General features: G+C 51.9%; 1 protein-coding gene across 3 annotated transcripts in view; it reads right to left on the bottom strand.

Annotated features, from left to right (window-relative positions):
- The window catches only part of KIRREL3 (kirre like nephrin family adhesion molecule 3), a 369,112-nt gene that overhangs the window by 54,282 nt on the left and 295,713 nt on the right, over positions 1-19,117 (bottom strand). For all 3 annotated transcript variants that reach the window (XM_039721998.1, XM_039722000.1, XM_039722001.1), the window contains one exon: positions 4,371-4,528. In XM_039721998.1, coding sequence (XP_039577932.1) covers positions 4,371-4,528 — 158 coding nt within the window. The remainder of the gene's footprint in view (positions 1-4,370; positions 4,529-19,117) is intronic.

The raw sequence follows: 19,117 nt of genomic DNA on the forward strand, positions 1-19,117 counted from the left end.
GCATGGTGTGGCACATCTGATAGGTCAAGAAACGCTTATAGTGTATTGTTTTAGGAGATAGTTGGCTTCTGATTGTGCTGGCATGAATTATATCTATATTATTTCACCCTTCACATGAGCCTGAAAATGGAATAAGAAGTTTTTAAAATGCCCCTCAGTTGCCCCATCTCTGGGTCAGAAATGGGCCTAATCTGACAGAAAGGACTTTCTTGCTGGAGAGGGGCCCTTTCCCCATCCCCAGGCTCAATAAGAGCTTCTCAGCCAAACAGATTCCTGCAATAACAATTCCTCTGGCTGGAATCTGCCAAAAGCCTCAGGGGGAATAACAAAGACAAATTTCACTGCACTTCCCTGGGAATTGGGCTCTTAACTCCCATCTGCTTCCCTGCAGCCCTGCTGTGCCTAAGCCAGGGAGGAAAGCTCCAGTGAGACACCTCACCCACCATCCCAGCAAAGAGGGAGCCAGAGGCAAATGGCTTTGTGACCTTGCTGGCATCTTCTGCCAGGTGAGTGCACAAAGCTGCCTGGGCTCTTTCCACAGCAGTGAGGTGATGCCAGCTGCCAGCAGCACAGACAGACCCTGGCCAAGGATCCTTGGCTGCTGTGCTGTGGTCTGGTCCAGCTTATGGTAAAGCATCACCTCTCAGGTGTTCACTGATGGGGGCCAGAGATCCAAACCCTGGTGGTGTCTTAGTGGTGAATTTGGCTGTGTATTCTATTCACCATCTGTCAGAGCTGGGCAGTTATCTTCTGTTACTGGGGCAGTTTCTTTATCTCTCCCACAGCCAATCCTCCCTCCAGGAGATCTCTGCTGTCCATGGCCACTGAGTGTCCCTGCAGGGCTGATCAAATTCCAGCATCCCATGGGGAGATGCTCTGCCCAGGGCAGGAGCCAAGCATTCCTACCTGGATCCAATCTGAGCCTGGAACAGCACAGCAGCCTTTGCCCACTGCATTCCCAGAGGAGCAGCTTTCTCCTGCCCTGCATTCCCAGAGGAAGAGCAGGCCCATCTGCAGCAGCCCTGGAGCTGCAGAGGAAAACTCCCCCCTTGTGCAGGATCCCTGCTCCAGCAGAAGCACAGCTGGCACTGCAGGAGGGCTGAGCCCCCATGGGATGGGACTGTGCCACCACCCTGACCCACAGGGGACAGGGCCTGTTCTGACTCTGGCAGTGTTGGTTTGTATTACTGCATTGTTTATTTTATTTTTATTTTCTTCCCTAAATAAAGAACTGTTATTCCCATTCCCATATCTTTGGCTGAGATCCCCTTAATTTCAAAATTATAACAATTTGGAGGGAGGGGTTACACTTGCCATTTCAGGGGAGGCTCCTGCCTTCCTTAGCACACACCTGTCTGTTCAAACCAAGACAGGTGGTTACCAGCTCTGCCCGCTCAGCCTTGGCACTGTGCTTCTTCCCTGCATTTATCTGACTTCAGTGTGGTGCCCTGCTGTGCCTCTTTTGGGAGCACAGGAGCCTGGGAGTGCTTCCTTACCATCCCCTAATCCTCCTGCATGTTCTTACAGGAGGTCAGGTCACCCTGTAACCCTGACTTTGATAAGCTGAGCCCTCGGAGTTCTCAAGATGTTGTGTGGTTTTCAGTCTTTTAATCATTCTCCAACCTCTGACCTCTCTCTGGTTTATCCACAGTGGATTTTGGACCCTGTCAGGCAGTGTTTCCTTCTAAGTCTGTATGTTCAAGTTTGCTCCTCACAGCGTAAGACAGAACTTTACTGGGAGGTACACAGATGTCAGCAAGATGTGTGCATGTGGCACCTGGGGATGTGGTTTAGTGGTAGTCTTGGCAGTTCTGGGGGAGTGGTTGGACTTGATTTTGGAGGGCTTTTCCAACCTAAATGATTCTTTGATTCCAAGACTCATGCTTTCCCTGGGTCATTGTGGCACAGCCTTCATGCACACAGGTTTGTGCCTCTCAAGCACATGAGACAAGGGATTATGCTGAGAAATTGTCACTACTATTAGCCCAGAATCCCAGAGTCATGAGGGTTGGAAAATCCCTCTGAGATCGAGTCCATCCATTTACCCAGCACTGACAGCACTGACCCACTAAACCACGTCCCTCTCCACCACATTCACAGGTTTTTGGAACACTTCCAGGGATGGGCAATCCACCACCATGCTGAGAGCCCGTTCCAATGGCTGAATACCTTTTCAGTAAAGAAATTTTCTCAATGTCCAGTCTAAACATCCCCTGGCACAATTTGAGTCCGTTTCCTCTCCACCTGTCCCTGCTCCTTGGGAGCTGTGCCCGACTCCTCCCAAGGCTCCCCCTCCTCTCAGGGAGTTGTGGAGAGCAAGAAGGTTCCCCTGAGCCTCTTCTTCTCCAGGCTGAGCCCCCACAGCTCCCTCAGACACTCCTGGTCCTCCAGCCCCTTCCCCAGCTCCGTTCCCATCTCTGGACAGAAGTGCAGGATGCTGCCCTGTCCTTGCTTTACTGTCACCCTGTGTGCTCTTCCTTTGGGGAACAAGACCCCAATTTTGGTGCTGGTGTTGAGGTGAACCCTGAGTCTGTGCAGAATTTCCCCTGTTTGAGGTTAACCTCCAAGTCCTGCAGGACCTTATAACGTTCCCTGTCCCCTTCAGTAGGGATCAGGGGGATTTCAGTCAGCTGTGGCTGTTCTGTGCTGCCTGGCTCGGATTGCAGGGGGCTGCACATGGATCATTTGGTGGACTGGAAATTCAGAGTAACAAAGAAATTATCACTCAGTGTGAATGGTTTCAGGCAGTCAGTAACTCAAACAGGACTTCTTTTTTGGTTGGCTAGAATATCTGGATCAAAGGAAAGCTGGGTTGTGTGTCAGTTCTCTTGAAAAAGCAGAAAAAGGCAAACTGATGAACTATTTTAAATGGAGCTTCAAAAGGGAAATGTTTCTAAGACCCCAAAAATCCAAACTTCCCACTCAAAAAATGTCTAAAATTGTCCACTAGTTTTCTAAAGGCTGATTTTTTATTAATTTATTTAATTTTTTTTTTTGTGTGGAAAGGCCTCATGGAAACCTTCAGGAAGTCAGGAGAAAATGAGGTTCAGCTTCAGAAACAGAGTTTTTCTGACTCCAGGAGGAGGGAAGGATGCTTCCCCTCAGGCAGAACAGGGGTCCCCTCCCTGCCCATCCCTGCCAACTGCTTAAAATGCCATGGAGACTCTGTGCTGTGGGAGATGGATCTGCAGCCTGGAAAACTCTGCTTTGGAAGGGAGTTTTGTTGGAAATATTTTAAAGATGGGCGTTCCTCCTTCTCTGCTCCCCACTGCTTGTGGGTCTGAAAGGGAGAGGGCTCAACATTTGTCTCCTCAGGGCCTGGCAGCCCTGGAAGGGAAAGCTGGGGGCGAGGGGGATAAGCTGTGAACAACTGCATGTCAACAGCCTGGATTTTAATTAATTCCACTCCATTTTAAAGAGGGGGAGAGAGAGAGAGAGAGAGAGAGAGGGGTCAGTTCTCCCTGGCTCTAATTAGTGCTGCCTTTTGCATGGCAGGCAGGGAGTTGGGGCAGGTTCCCCCTGCTCACCCCTGGCTGCAGGGAAGCAGCTCAGCTCCAGCAAGGAGGAGGAGGAATGGAGGGTGTTCTGCCTCCTCTGCTCTCCCCAGCAAATCAGGATATTGCTGGAATGAGGCTGGATGGACGCTGCACAGTGGCAGCTGAGGATGAAATGTTTATTAAAGATCTTTGGGAGCTCGAGGAATGGCTCTGACTGCCCACTTTGAAGTTTTGGCTGCAAACTGACCCATTTTAGGTTTCAGATTTTGCTGTTTAGAAAATTTCATTAAAACTGTCAAGTGTTACTGAATCTTTCACACTCACCAGCCATCAGGAGCCCATAAACAGGAGAACATTTGGGGTCCCATTCCCAGTGTGCTGCTGATTGCTCTTTGATTATTTCCTTCATGACCCAATAAAGATTTTCTGTCTAAATTAAAAAATGCCAAGAACCCTGACAATTTTTCATGGAAAGCTGCGGTTGGAGGAGGGGGCAGATCTTACTGCAACCCCTTTGATCCAGAGCTTCTGCTGCAGAGCCAGAACCAGGGCTGGGTCACTGCTGCTGTACACAACATTAACACCACACCCAGGTGGGATTAACAGGGGAGAAGTGGCCACACCAGGTGATGACAACCTGTGAGAAGGTACAAAAAGCCAAATTCAGAGCAGAGCCCATTCTGGTGACATTTTGTGGCTTCTCATTGCACCCTGCTGACTGCTTTCCTCCCAGGCTCCCGAGTGGGAAGGGATGCAGGGTGAGAGTCTGAGCTCTGCAGAGGTGCTGCCCCAAATGCTTTGGGGCTGTGTGAAGTGTCACGCCTGGTAGCCTTTCACGAGCACAGGCCTTGTCCCAGCCCCATCCTGCCTCACCTTGGAATAGGTGGCTCCATTGATGACTTCTCCCCTCCTCATCCAGATGATGGAGGCTGCTGGCTTGGCGTTGTCTGCGTGGCAGGTCAGGTTCAGGGGGTCTCCTGCTCTCAGGCTGATGATGGGCCCCCCCAAAATGACAGGGTCATCTGGAGGAACTGCAACGAAACAGCACAGAGGAGACAAGGTCATTAGAAGCATGAACCCCACCTTCCTGGAGTCATCTGTGGGGGCTGAGCTGCCAGGGCTGGCCTGCGACCTCTCGGACTCTGCAGGTGGGTTGGGATGGCCATGGCAGGGCTACCCCCTGTCCCCAGGTCAGAGCCACCTGCCTTCTGCTGCTCTTGTGCCCCAGATTTGACCTCCAGCCGCAGCAGCTCCTGAGGGGCCTTGGGCCAGGTGGCTGCAAGCTTTGCAGGAATATGAGGGAGATAAATCCACTGAGGGCTACCAAATCCTCAAAGCTCTGGATGTCCCTGAGCTGCAAACTCTGGGAGGATGGTGAATATTGAAAGCAATATCCCTGCTTGAAATATGCCTGTTTCCTGTGTCTGCTCCTCCCTGGGGATCTCTAACTGGATCTCTAGCTGGACACAGTACAGGGGTTGGAGAGGATGGGTGTGACCCCTGCTCTGGCTGCAAAGGGGGAGGGAGGTGAGGCTGCTTTGGGGTAGAAGAGCAGGAGAAGTTGGATTTGGACCTGTAGGACTCAGGGTGGAATAACCTCTGGGCATCAGGAGTGTGACCTCCTTTGAGCAGGGCTCCCTTGGCAGTCCTCTGTCCCAGAGGGACCACGGAGGAGTGGGGACACTCCCTGCTCTCTGTGATGTCCCTCTCACTGCCACAAGCAGGTTGTGGTCACCTCCTGCCACAGGGCGGCTTCTCAGCACCTCCCTCTGGGAATGCAGATCTAGATGGGGGAACAGAGACATTTAAGACCTCAGTCTTCCTTTGAAGGCACCTGAGAGCCCGTGTGAGGCTGCAGCTCCAGGCTCTGCTGGTATCCCACAGCCCTGGGCATCGCTGCTGGAAATGAAGCCAGAGACAGGGACAGGTGGAAACAGGGAGGCACAGGAGGGACACCTGAGTGTGGGCTGCTCTTTTGGGACCAGCTCTTGAACCTGGCACCCCAGAATGCTAAGAGATGGGAAATCCAGCTGGAGAGGGGGGCTGCTCTTTAATCCTGAAGGGAGGAGCTGTTATCTCTGCTACCCTGAGGGTCTGCTCCATCCAGGATCTGTGCTGGAGATGGAGCTTTGTCCAGCTCCGCATGGAATCATGGCATTATCTAGGTTGAAAAAGGCATTTAAGATCAAGTCCAACCATTTCCCCATCACTGCCAAGCCCACCACTAAACCATGTCCCCAAGTGCCACATCCACATGGCTTTTAAATCCCCTCGGGGGGGATTTAACCCGCTCATGCCCAGGAAGATTGAAATGATGGAGACGGGACCCAGGACAGCTCAAGCCCACGGTTCACCTGTTCCAGAGGTGAACCAGGAACAGTTTGGCCTTACTGACCACTGGTGGGTGTTTCATCAAGAGATAAAAAGTTCCTAAGTAAGACAAAAGCACTTTCATTTCTGCTCTGTGAGAGACCTGAGCTCAGCCCTCCCTCTCCCTGGCTCTTTAACAGCATCCCCAATCCCATGGATGCCTCACATAATTCCAGGGAAACAGCAGGGAACCTTCTTGTGGCTGAAAGCTGCTGGTAACCCCCTCGCTGAGAGCCCTTCCAGCCCAAAGCACTGCCCAAAGGCACTGAGCTCTCCCCAACCATCACCCTTGGGAAGCCAAATGCTGCTCTTGCCACAGACAGCTGTGTTGGGGCACATTTGTCCTGGGGCCCCTGTGGGGCTGGGAGGCCAGCAGGAATGTGAAGGGCATGTGAAATGCATTCTCAAGAAATGGGAAATTGCTCCTTCTCACCCTGCTCAGAAGTGGGTGGCAGAACCCTCCAACTCTCATCATCTCCAGAGGGGATGCAGTTGGGTGAAATCCAACGATTTTCTGCCAAAGTGGAGCTGGTTTTGTTCCAAGTCAGTGCTGCTCCCCCTCAGAACCAAAGCTGGCCTAAGCCCCCTCTGAAATCCCCAAGCCTGGCTTTGCTCCTGAGCTGCCCCTGCGTTGTGGTTGGCTGAGGAGGATCTAAAATCTCCAGCGCCGGGCTGGGGTGGGAACTGGGAAGGGATTATGGTCCCTGACAAGCCAGAGGTGGCTGCCTGCCCCAGGCCGGGATTTGCAGATGTGCTGTGGGCACACCCTGCTGCGCACACGCGGCTGCCAAGTGCTTGGAGTAATGGGATTTTTCAGCTCAGTGGGTGGAACCCAAGGACCGGGGAAAAAGCTTTCTACACGGATCCAAAATGTACTTTTTTTTTTTTTCCTCAGGGTAAAAGAGTGGAACAGGAAAGTGAAAATCTGTGGTTTGGGTTAGTTGGAACGATTGTCACTGAGATGTGAAAATGGGAACAATTCTGCTCTATTCTGATGTTATTTAACTATAAAGCAATTATGAATTTTAATTTTTAAGATTTATTTATTTTATTTCATTGGATGAGTTTATGCTGTTTAAAACCAAATCTGGCATTTTCCAGTAGTTTTTTCTCCCCTCACTGAATCCATTAATTGAATTTGACCTCTGCTTGTAAAAATACTGAAAATTCATCTTGTAGAGTGGGGGAAAAAACAACCCACAAATTTTGCTCTGAAGACCATATTGGAATTTAATGAAGGAACTTTTATGGTGGGATGCTTGACATTCCTGACTTTTTTCCCTGGTATTCCTGCAGCAACATCCCCCCTGCAAAGCAATCCAGTGTGTCCATTAGGGGATATTATGGGACAGGGGAGAACATAATGCAAACAAACATGGAATCACTTGTCTGGCCTGTGCCAGAAATCATCAGTTTTTAGTTTTGCTCCTGTTTGTCCCTATGGGATCAGCAGCCAGCCTTGAGGAGCTGCTTATGGCAATGAGGAGAGGATGGGTTCTGGCTATCTCTTCCCAAGTAAATGGCTTTCATCACCCAGTCCTCCAGGTAGCTGTGAATTATTGATGTCTCCAGGCTCCCTAACAGGGAAGTTGCTTGGGGTGGAGGGTTTGATGAAGAGGAATCAGTGATGTCTCTCTAACTTCTGCAATATGAAGGATGGATGTATTCCTTCCCTACCCCAACTCCAGCCTGGAGAGGAGGCAGAGGAGGAGGAGGAGGAGAAGAATGAAAAGATGAAAAGGGAAGAAGAAGAAAGGAGGGAAAGCAAGAAGCCGTGATCCATTATTCATCCACTGTGCTCCCAGGATTGGTTGTTATTATGAGGCACCACTACAGAATCTGGTCTCCTAATTTTTAATCACGTAGCTATGGAAGCACTAGCCTTCCTGATTAAACCAGGGATATAAATAGGAAGAGTTGTTTGGGGTTGCAGGTGGGGTTACTCCTGACAGCAAAGCAAATGAAGTTAACCCGCTCATGCCCAGGAAGATTGAAATGGTGGAGAAGGGACCCAGGACAGATCAAGCCCACAGGAGCAGAAAGCTGGATGGAAAGGGCCTCAAGGTGCAGCAGGGGAGGTATAGTTGGGATATTAGGAAAAAATCCGTCACTGAAAGGATGGTCAGGTGGGAACAGGCTGCCCAAGGCAGTGGTGGAGTCCCCATCCCTGGATGTGGCACCTGGGGACGTGGTTGGTGGTGAACATGGTGGCAGTGCTGGGGGGACTCGATGGGCTTACAGAGCTTTTCCAGCCTGAATGATTCCATGAGTCTGTGACATGCAGCTTTTTATGTGGTGGGAGTCCCCATAAATTGTCCCCAAATGGACATGAGAGTGAGACCTTCTGGGGTGGAGGTGAATCACCCCAGCAGAAGGTCTCCTGTTCCTCACATTGCCCTCAAAACCTCAGCTGGACACTTGTCTCTCTCTTCACTGCAGAAAAAACTTTCCAAAGAAATGCTGACAAACTTTTCCCTGCCAAACCCCTCATTTTCTGTCAAATACAGGATTTGCTGAATATTTTTAAACCAGTCTTGGACAGGCTTCAATCTATCCTCCATAGCTCTGGGCTGCCTGGATGAGAGGGGACAGCTTGGGGTCTCTGCCCTTTGGGAAAGTGCACTTACAGCACATCTTCACAAAGAAACACAATTAAATGATGGTGCTCTTGGTGCATTCATCAGCTTTTAAAATGACTTGTTAGAGGCTTTCCTGCACACTGGCCCACCCTGCACAGCTTGGTTAATTAGTGACCCCCACAGAATTCTTCTGCTGGGCTGAGGCCCCAGGCTAACGCTGCCTTTAGGAATGACCTGGATGTCTTTAAATGCTCCCAGCAGCTGGACAAGGATGTGGCAAGCAAACAGAGCCTCAGTCATTAGCAATAGTTGCTGAGATAACAGGATCCTCCAGCAGCCAGGTCCTGGAAGTGCAGGAAGCAAAAAGCCCTGCAGCCAGCAGTACATTTTCCCTAATTAAGGCTGTTTTGCTGCGTTGTTGTGCCTGGTTCCTTACTGCTGCTGGGTTTGTGTAACCAACCTCCTCTTCTTGGGGCCAACCTCTTCTTCAGTGTTAAGTGATTCAACCCCAACACCTGCTGGTGGGCAAGGGTCACCCAGCTGCTGGGCTGGAGAGGCAGACACAGCAGCCCCTGAGGGCTGCCCTGAGCCAAATATCTGCCACGAGTGTTCAGCTGGTGTCAGACTCAGCACAAGGGTCCCCTGTGGAACGAGATCCCTTGGATAAGGCCTTGCTGATGCATTGCTCATCTTCATGGCTCCCCTTCCCCAGGGGCTCCGGGCCCAGCTCATGTGGAACTTAAACAAATAACAGTGACCAGAGGAAGCTCCTGGCGATCACAAACTGCCATGAACCACTGGAAGGATCTTCCTGGCCCCAAAGCTGAGAGAACAAGGGTAAATCATTTGGGTGAGTTCAGCCTGGAGAGGAAAAGGCTCTGGGGAGACCTGAGAGCCATTTACAGAGCCTAAAGGGGGCTGGGAGCAGCCTGGGACAGTGGAAGGTGTCTCTGCCATGGCAGGGAGTGGAACAGGATGGGCTTTAGGGTCTCTTCTAAACCTATTCTGTGACTGTGTGATGAATCAAGAGCATCCCCAGCCTCCCCAGTGGGGACAGCTGCCTCCCAGTGAGCACTCAGTGAGAACACAAGGCCCCGTGGGGATGAAAAAGGCAGGCTGAGCACAGGTCCCTTTGCTGCTGTGTTGTGTCCCTGCAGGAAGGGAAGCCCCAGAGATTCAGCTGGCTCAGCCGAGCCCCTCGTGCAGCAAGGGGGGATGTGGGAGCTTTGCTCTGCTCTGCCAAGTGCTTGTGCATTCTGACACGGTCTTGCAGCTTGTCAGGGAAGCATGTTCAGCTCTTGTAGACAAGCCAGGCTTATGAGGCATCACAGAGCAGTTGCTGGGCCTGACCGGATTTGGCGCTGCCCTGACCTGCAAGAGCCGCTTGCCCTTGGGGAGGGCTTGGAATACAAACCCTGCAAACAGAGTTTGCCTTTACAAATCCCATCTCTGCTCCACGCTGGGGCTTTGGGAGTGCAGGTTTGCTGGCTGACAAGGCACTGGTGAAAGATGCAGGATTCAACCTGCAGCCTCTGGAAAATCCTTCCCTGGAAGAGTGTGGTCCTCTGATCTAGTGGAAGGTGTCTCTGCCTGTGGCAGGAGGGCTGGACCAGACAGCCCTCCAACCCCAAAAATTCTGTGTCTCTATTATCCTGTCCTGTCCAAAAGGTGATCAATGTATCAAGACTTTGGGGCTGTGACTTTGGCAGTAAGCTCTTGCTAATGATATTCAGCAGAATGAAGAGTTAATTGGCTGTGGTATCATTTCTGTGCATCATTTGGGATCAGAGCATCCTCTTCTCTGCTTGAGAGCTGCAGGGAGCTGCCTTCTCTTCCCAGACAGTATCTGCTCTCCCCACCAGCCTTGGGGGCATTTTGGAGCTCTAGTGGTGTTGCTCTGCATGATGCTTTTGAGATTCTGGGGTGTTTTGGCCACACTCATGGATGCAGAACTCCCTGGAGCTGATCAAAGGAAAAGAGCAGCTCCCCTGCCAGGCGAAATCGGCAGAGGTTGGGCTGTTTAATTGGCAAAATGAAGGCTGGGAGGATTCACTGGCATGAGTTACAGTGAAAGAACCAGAAGTAGGTTGGGAGAAGACAAAGGAAAAAGCAGGAAAATTTGGGTGCTGGGGGAGAAAGAAGGTTCTCTGTTTCATCAAGTGTCTAGGAAAGCTTTCCACGGGGAGGAAAAGGGGCTAGAACACAAAAGTGCTTTTAGGATGAAGCTTGCTACATGGGATAAGAGAATCCCCTTACAGGGATTGTGTTTCTGGCAGAGCTTTCCAGCAGACTGCTCAGGGTCTCGCTGTATTATCAGCCCTGAAGGCTGCAAATTGTGAGGGCCTAAACCACTGCAGAGCAGCTTACAGCTGCAGGAGTGTTTAGCTTTCCATTTATCAGGCCTGTACACATTTAGGATTCAGATTTCCAGCAGTTCTTCAGAGCTAGGAAGCATATAAACAGACTCTTAGGTTTTGTCCAACACTTGAAAGGCAGGGATTTTGCTGTCTGAGCATTGCCATGGGCTGGGCTTCTCAGGGCAGCACCAAGTGGGGACTTGGGGCAGGACTGTGGGGCTCAGTGACCTAAGATCTGCAGGAAACTTAGCCCTGGATGCCAATTGCATCCTCTCCTCCACTGTCCTGATCTGTTCTACCTCTCCCCTTCCTGATGCAATTAGGATTTCAGTTCTTTTGCTTTGGCAGGTAAGGAAAAACAAACCACACAGAGCGAGTGGTCAGAGTTTAAATGGGGTCAGCACAGGGCTCAGAGTCCTTCCTGACTCCAGAGTGGAATATTCTCCCTTCAAGTATGACTGAGCAGATCTTCCTTGGCATGCTACATCTTAAACCTGGAGACCAATCCTGTCTGCAGCTGCTCAGCAGGAGGAGGCTCCACTCTCATCCTTATCTTTCCATGCTGGGCTCACCCCCAGCAGTGTGGGCAGCAGGATGGGTGAGGGGATTCTGCCCTTCTGCTCTGTCCCTGTGAGCCCCATCCACAGAGCTGAGTCCAGCTCTGGAGTCCCCAGCACAGGGAGGACCTGGAGCTGCTGGAGTGAGACCCTGGAGATGCTCCAGGGCTGGAGCCCCTCTGCTCTGGGGCCAGGCTGGCAGAGCTGGGGGTGCTCACCTGGAGAGGAGAAGGCTCCAGGGAGAGCTCAGAGCCCCTGCCAGGGCCTGAAGGGGCTCCAGGAGAGCTGGAGAGGGACTGGGGACAAGGGATGGAGGGACAGGACACAGGGAATGGCTTCTACTGCCACAGGGCAGCCATGGATGGGATATTGGGAATTAGGAATTGTTCCCTGGGAGAGTGGTGAGGCCCTGGCACAGGGTGCCCAGAGCAGCTGTGGCTGCCCCTGGATCCCTGGCAGTGCCCAAGGCCAGGCTGGAGAGGGCTTGGAGCAACCTGGGACAGGGGAAGGTGTCCCTGCCATGGCAGGGAGTGGAACTAGATGAGCTTTAAGTTCCCTTCCAAGCTAAACCATTCCATGCCTCTGTGATTGTTGAAACAATCCCTGGAGCTGTCTGCACCTTCCCTACACATGACAGGCTGCAAACAGCCCAGCCTGTGCTGTCCACGGCCAATTTACAGAGGCCACACTGGCTCTGGGATGAGCTCTGGCATTGTTTCCAAGCATCCAGCCCCCTCTGTGTGCCGCCAGCCCCTGGCCCTGCTCAGATTGGCATGGCATGGAAGGCTGGTGCTCTGTGGGTGCCTTCCTGCATCCATCCCAAGCCAAGCCCTGGCAGGGTTGCCCACCCTGGGCTGGGTGGCAGTGGGATGGGATTCTTGCTCCGTGCAATACAGAGCTGTCCCCTAATCCTTGCTGGGTCATGGGTGGATGGGAAAAGGAGATGTTGTGTCTACAGGTTTCCTGTTGTCCCTGCTTGTCCCTCTGTTGTCCCTGCTGTGTCCTGGCCACATCTTTCCCAGCCTCTGCTGCCTCATTCCTCCCTCCTGCCCACGGGAGCTGAGTCTGAAGAGCCTGAAAAATGCTGGGCAGCTCCTGGTGCTCCAGAACTGCTGCCAGGAGAGGGAGAGGAAAGAGATGCAGGCAAACAGCACAGCCTGGGGAAAACACACTAAAAAATAAATCAAAAGAAACAAGGGGAGCCAGGGAGAAAAATAGTGATGAAAGTTTAAATAGTGCATCTCTCTCTCAGTCCTATTTGTCTTGTGGCACTTCAGTGTGTGTGTGTAAGCAGGAGGGGCCAGGGGGCTGCCAGGAATGCTGCCTCCTCTCCATCTCAAGCACACACCTGTGTCCCTGTTTCCCCAGCTGAGCCTCATTCATGGACCCTCCTCACATTAAGGAGCTCATGAGAAACAAACCATTAATATTTCCTAAAATTCCCCCCCCCTGCTTTTTTCCCCCCCTATTTTCTCCTAATGATTTGTCTCTTTTTTCATCCAGCCACTGAAAGTCTCACATGTTTCACATTTCTAGGGTCAGCAGCATGGATTTCTCCAGTGGAACAGTGTCTTGCTGGAGAATGAAGATGCCTAAAATTCAGAAAGGATTCCTAGAGATGGTTTCATCTCACTGCAGCAAAGCACAACTCTGCTTTCCCACTCACTGCCCAGGAGGGGCTGATTTTCCTCCATCTAAGCCCTCTCCAGGTCATTTTGAGGAATATCACTGGAATACTCTGCTTTTTCATGCTGAGGAGGGGTTTGCTCCCTGATTCTTGGCTAGAGAGTCTTTTAAATATTCAGTTTTCACAATGGACTGGAATTAAAGCAAATGTCAAAGTTCTGAAATCCTTTGTGAGAGCTGGCTCTGGGCAGGACCCATTTTGGAGAGCACACAAGCAGATCTGACATGGGATAAGTGAGCATTTGTATTCCAGTGAAAAGCCTTCTATGCAAGGACAAAGAAGTTTTGGCAGCCCCCTTCCACACTTTAACAAAGATCCAGTTGCAGTGCAGGCAGGTAGCTGGCCAGGTATGGATTGTTTACGTAGAATGTTCACTCTGCAAAGAGTAAAAAACTTAAAATTTTCTCTCCCAGCTGAAAGGGCAACACAATGCCAAAGAATATATTGCATTTTCCAGGTCCTCGTTCGATTCTCCCCACCAAGGCAGTGCTTGTGGATGGATCCTGTCAACAGCTAGTGCCAAGCCCTAACTCAGGGCAGGGGGATTTGGAGGGAGCTGTTTTGCTTTGCTGTGTCTGCTCTGCCTGTAAACTGAAGAGTGTTGCCCACAACTGAGAGAGGTGGGTCTGTGATCCAGGACAACCGTGATTAATGGCTCCAATTCTGCCTGTCAGGATCATGGAAAGGCAGGGTAAAGCTTCCCAGATGTGTCAGCAGGGATGGGAGAGGAGTGGAGGAAAAATTACCTGCCCACCTGGCCTTGTTACCACTGGTGTAATCAAATTGACTGATAAGAGCCCCTGTCACACACAGGACCCCTGTGCTGGGGATGCCCCTCCCCAGCACAGGCAGCTGAGTATAAAATCATGGAATCATGGAACAGTTTGAGCTGGAAAGGACCTTAAAGCTCATTTTGTTCCACCCCCTCCCACAGGCAGGGACAAATTCCACTATCCCAGGTTGCTCCAAACCCCGTCCAGCCTGGCTGTCAACACTGCCAGGGATCCAGGGGCAGCCACAGCTTCTCTGGGCACAGGGGAAACTGAGGCACAGATAGACCAGGTGTTCTGAATGCCAGGTTTTCCCAGCTGCAATGTCCCTTCAGCCCTGCTCTGCCCACTTGCCCGGCACCAAGATCTGTTCCAGTCCTGTGCAAAACCCCCACCTGCACTGGAGGGACAGCAGGGGGCTGTGGTTTGGGTGTCCCAAATTTTTGGGATCTTCTGTGAGAAAAGGAGGCTCAGGGGGGACGACTCCCTGACAGGAGAAGGGAACCAGGTGAAGGTCTGGCTCTGCTCCCAGGGAACAACAGACAGGACAAGAGGAACCAGCCTCAGACTGCATGAGGAGAGGGTCAGATTGGACATCAGGAGGAATTTCTCCATGGAAAGGTGCTCAGGGGCTGCCCAGGGTGGTGTTGGAGTCTCCACCTCGGGAGGTGCTCAAGGAACAAGTGGATGTGGCACTCAGTGCTCCGGGCTTGGGTTGGTCACAGGCTGGACTTGATGGTCTGGGAGGTGTTTCCCAGCCACAATGGTTCTGGAACCCTCCAAATGAACCTGGGACTCCACAGAGGCTGCAGCACCCTCACTGACCCTGCACTGGGTGATGCTTAGAGATGCTGAAACTAAAGAGCACAGCCCTGGGTCAATCTTCTTTGGAGGCAGCAGGGACCTGGTGGATCCAGGAGCCCCTGGGAATCAGGGAAGAGCCCAGGAGATTGCAGAGATGTTCCAAGCACATCTCACTTTGCTGTAGCTAAAAACCACCCTGCTACAAAGAGAAATACAAAGCTGAGGAAAAGGCTGAACCATACCCTGGCTCGCCTCAGCTGCAGGACATGCCTGAACCTTCTCCTGGGAGGGGGATCAGCAGGAACATCATTATCTCCCCAATGTAGGCCAGCACCCCTGCCTCCTCCTCCCCTGCACGCAGCTCCCGGGTGCAGACTGACAGATCAGAGAATGCAGGCAAAAAACTGAATTCATTATTTTTCCCATATGTCAGATAGTTTCAAATTGTTAAAAAAAAAAAAAAAAAAAAAAGAAAAAGAGAGAGGGAAAAAAAAGAGGGGCATTATTACTGTTCATAAAAAATAGGAAAAAAAAGGAAAACAGGAGCAAAACCCTGAGCTGGTCCCCTTCTTCTCGTGAGAGCTGCTCTTAGATCCCCTCTCTTGCAGGATGGGGGGAGAACTCCTGCCTGTCTCCTCCTAGGAGGTGCCATGGAAATTCAGTGATTCACAGCAGGGAGACACGGGAGACTGGGAGCTGGTTGTTAAGGTTTGGGGCTTGATTATCTGGATCTGTTTTGAGGCTGCACGTGCCTTGAGCTCATTAGCCAACACCTCTTCTGTTAATTAGCTCTGGTATTTACTATCCTAACAGCACCTTCCAGGTCTGGGAGCCTGAGCACAGCTGAATCCTGCATTTCCCTTGGGATGGGCCTGGCAGGGAGCTGGAAGGGTCCGAGAGCAAGGCAGGCACCACCTCCCACTGTGCAGCAGCAGGAGACCCCCCTGCCTCACCCTGCATCCAGGGGATCTCAGGGATGGGCAAAACCCATTCCCAACGCCCTGCAGGCTGAGGACAGCCAGGGGAGGTTTGTGTTTTGAGCCTTGCTGCATCTCGAGCCTCAGCCCCGGGCTCCTGTCTGGTGCTCACGAGCAAGGAGACAGAATGAGATGTGAGTTTTGTGAGTTTCCAGCTCAAATTCTCATTTTCACCCTTGTGCCCCGGTGCTGATTCACTTGCTCAGTGCCAGAGGCTTTGCCCTCGCCTCTCCCCTGGCATTTCCCTGCCTGGCCCAGCTGGGATGTGCAGGTTCCTGGTCTGATCCAGCTATCCCAGACTCAGATGGCAGAGAAGTGCCAGGTCTCACCAATGCCAGGCACTCCAGCACGGGATGGAGGCATCCCAGGGGTGCTTTGTCATTCCCAGACTGGAGGGATTCCACCTTTCTTTGGGTCTGGAAGGGCTGATTTGATTTATTTGTTTTTAAGGTGAAGGGCTGATTTTTCCTTTTTTCTCCTCTTTCCTTTGAAGGGCACAGCTTTGTCGTGTGCTGCCCATTAAACCATTCCCTGCCCCAAAGCCTTGGCTATTGCTGCTTTCCCCAGCTGCAGCCCAGGGCTGGAGAAAACCTGGATCTGGCTGCTGGGATGTGTTACCGAGGAAACTGGGAACAGGAAAGGGTGAGAAGAGACAAGACTTTAGGCCAGGCTGGGAAAAATCTCGCTGGCACTTCCTGTGCCCAGGATTTGAAGTATGATTGCCATTTCAAGGAAGGAGGATGCCTTTTTCATTTGTACAATCTCAGAGTTGCTTTGGGTTGGAAGAGACCTTAAAGCTTATGTCATGCCATGGGCAGGAACATCTTCCACTGTCCCAGGCTGCTCCCAGCCCCATCCAGCCTGGCCTTGGACACCCCCAGGGACCCAGGGGCAGCCACAGCTGCTCTGGGCACCCTGTGCCAGGGCCTGCCCGCCCTCCCAGGGAAGGATTTGTCCCTGTGGTTCCTCTGTCCCTGGCTGTTTGCACAGCAGGAGGATCAAACCAAGGGAAAGGATGAAGATTTTCCACACCTGTTCAATTTGGGTCACTAGGAAGGGTGGATGTTCCCCTTGTGCTGTTGCCTTGTGCTGCTCTCCTTGGACATGTTGGGATGGACCCACCAGGGCAGGGAAAGCTCCTACTTCACTGTGCAGGAATGATGAGACAACTTCTTGACCCAACCACCCTTCCTTGGGCATGGATCCTTGTTCCCAAGTGCTGAGCACCTGACATCAGCACAGACTGAGTTTGGAGGGATGGAGAGCTTCCCAAGACCTTAGAGCATGGTGACTGTGATGAGATAGGCTAACGTGGGACCAGAGGATGTGGGGGGCTGTCTACAGCTCATGTCTACGCTGTGGCTGTTGGAAACAAAGGCACCTGACATCAGCACAGACTGAGTTTGGAGGGATGGAGAGCTTCCCAAGACCTTGGAGCATGGTGACTGTGATGAGACAGGCTAACGTGGGACCAGAGGAGGATGTGGGGTGTTGCCTACAGCTCATGTCTACACTGTGGCCGTTGGAAACAAAGCACAACTATGACAGATCTGTCCCTTTCCAGCACCCTTTCCAGGCCATGGGTGTGAGGCCCTGGCACAGGGTGCCCAGAGAAGCTGTGGCTGCCCCTGGATCCCTGGCAGTGTCCAAAACCAGGCTGGATGGGGCTTGGAGCAACCTAGGACAAGGAGAACCCTGGGTAGGGGAAAGTGTCCCAGCCCATGGCAGAAGGGGATGGAATGAAATGAACTTTAAGGTTCCTTCCAACTTAAGCCACCGTTGGAGTCTGTGAATACTCTCATTTGCAGGTTACCAATTGGAAGTCTTTGCATCCTTCCTTCCTTGCAGGAACAGGCTGTGCATTGTGTTGAGTGATGCTCTTTCCAGCCTCCACCAGGAGACATTCCCACTCAGATCCCTGGCTGTGCTGCTGCAGAGGAATCAAGGGCAGCTCACACCAGGGAGCCCCAGAGGGACATGGAAATTCAGTGCTTTGCTCTTGCCTTGTGGTGGCACCGAGATGGACGAGGCAGGAGGGCTGGGCTGGGAGGATTGATCTGGGCACCAGCCGAACCCTCCCAGGTGTAAGACACCACCAGAAATAATAAATGAAATAAATCAATTAGAAAGAGACTAATCCCATGTCCCAGATCTGCTTGCTTCCCTCCCCTCTCTCCAGCACCACGGGCCTGCAAACAGCTGGACTCAACCCCCCTGGGGCAGCTCCAGCCAGACAAAAACACTCCCTGTTCAACACACCTGGGAGCAGATCACACACCTTGGCTGAGCCACCTCAGCCTCACCCCCCACATCCTCCCACTGCTGTGCTGGACAGGGTCCTAAACCCTCTCCCTCTCAGGACACGGGAATGCCAGGGAAGCCATGCTGACCGTCTCCTCAGGGAAAAGTGTAGCTGGATCTGGACATCCAGCTCTGGCAAACCAGGAACAGCCCCCAGCCCTGCTTTAAGCACCGTGCAGAGAATTTAAAGATCAAACAGACCGAGCCACTGATGGTGCTGTGGAGGGTCCCACGGGAGCTTGCCGGACACCAGGGATGTGTCCCTGAGCTGCAGAGGTCACAGGCTCTGCAGACCTTCATCTGCTCTGCAGTGAGAGCTGAGCAAAGCCCCAGGGATGAATCCAGCATCCATCAGCTGAGCTGGATCAATGCAGTGCAATTCCTTATCTCCGACGTGGCTGGGCCACACATTTTGGAGCAAACCAAACCCAGCCTGCCCAGGATGGAGCACGATCAATCCCAATGTCCCAGCATTGACACATGTCTGGGTTTGGTCTGAATCCCTTATCAGGCAGCAGTACAGCTCCACAGGGAAAGTTCAGCCTCACAGATGCTTTAGTGCCCTTGTCTGCCCTGCAGTCCCGCAGCCTTTCCCAGGATAATTCATCCTGTATAGACCATTAGCATAGCCCCATTTTAAGATAAATTACCCAAATCTTTAAACCTCTGCTCAGAGGGAATCCCCTGGGGTGGCTGTTCACAGTCAAGTCCCTCTGTGAAGGCATCCCTATGGAGCCAGAGCCATTAATAAAGCATTCCCAGAGAGCCTGCAAATTGCATAGTAGCAGGAAAAAGGGGCTGGAAAAGCAGGAATCCTGCTTAAAGCCATGACACAAGGATCCTGAGAATACTGGCTTTGGGTTTGCTCTGCCTCCATGATTTACCAAAGGTTCTTCTTTGAGAGGAGCACAGATGGAGGTGTCACCCATCCTTAGGGACATGGTGCCTGTGCACAGGACTCTGCAGGGAAACAGGCAGGTTCCCCAGGCTTCACCCTCTAGAAATAGTGATAACATACCAGAAATAGTGGGAAAAGTCCAGAGGAAAGGATGCCAGTGGAGGGAAGAGGGACTGGAGAGCATGGGAAGGCAGAGCAAACAGAACTCACTAGAGAAGGGAGTAGATGTACTACCTGGGGCTGCTCCAAAATCTGCTCCCAAATGTGTTTGTTCTTTTTTTTTTTTTTTTTTTTTTTTTTATAAGGAAATTTTTTTTTTT

Source organism: Passer montanus, unplaced genomic scaffold (genome assembly GCF_014805655.1).
Source record: "Passer montanus isolate IOZ18808 unplaced genomic scaffold, ASM1480565v1 scaffold47, whole genome shotgun sequence".
In the NCBI taxonomy this organism is placed as follows: Eukaryota; Metazoa; Chordata; class Aves; order Passeriformes; family Passeridae; genus Passer; species Passer montanus.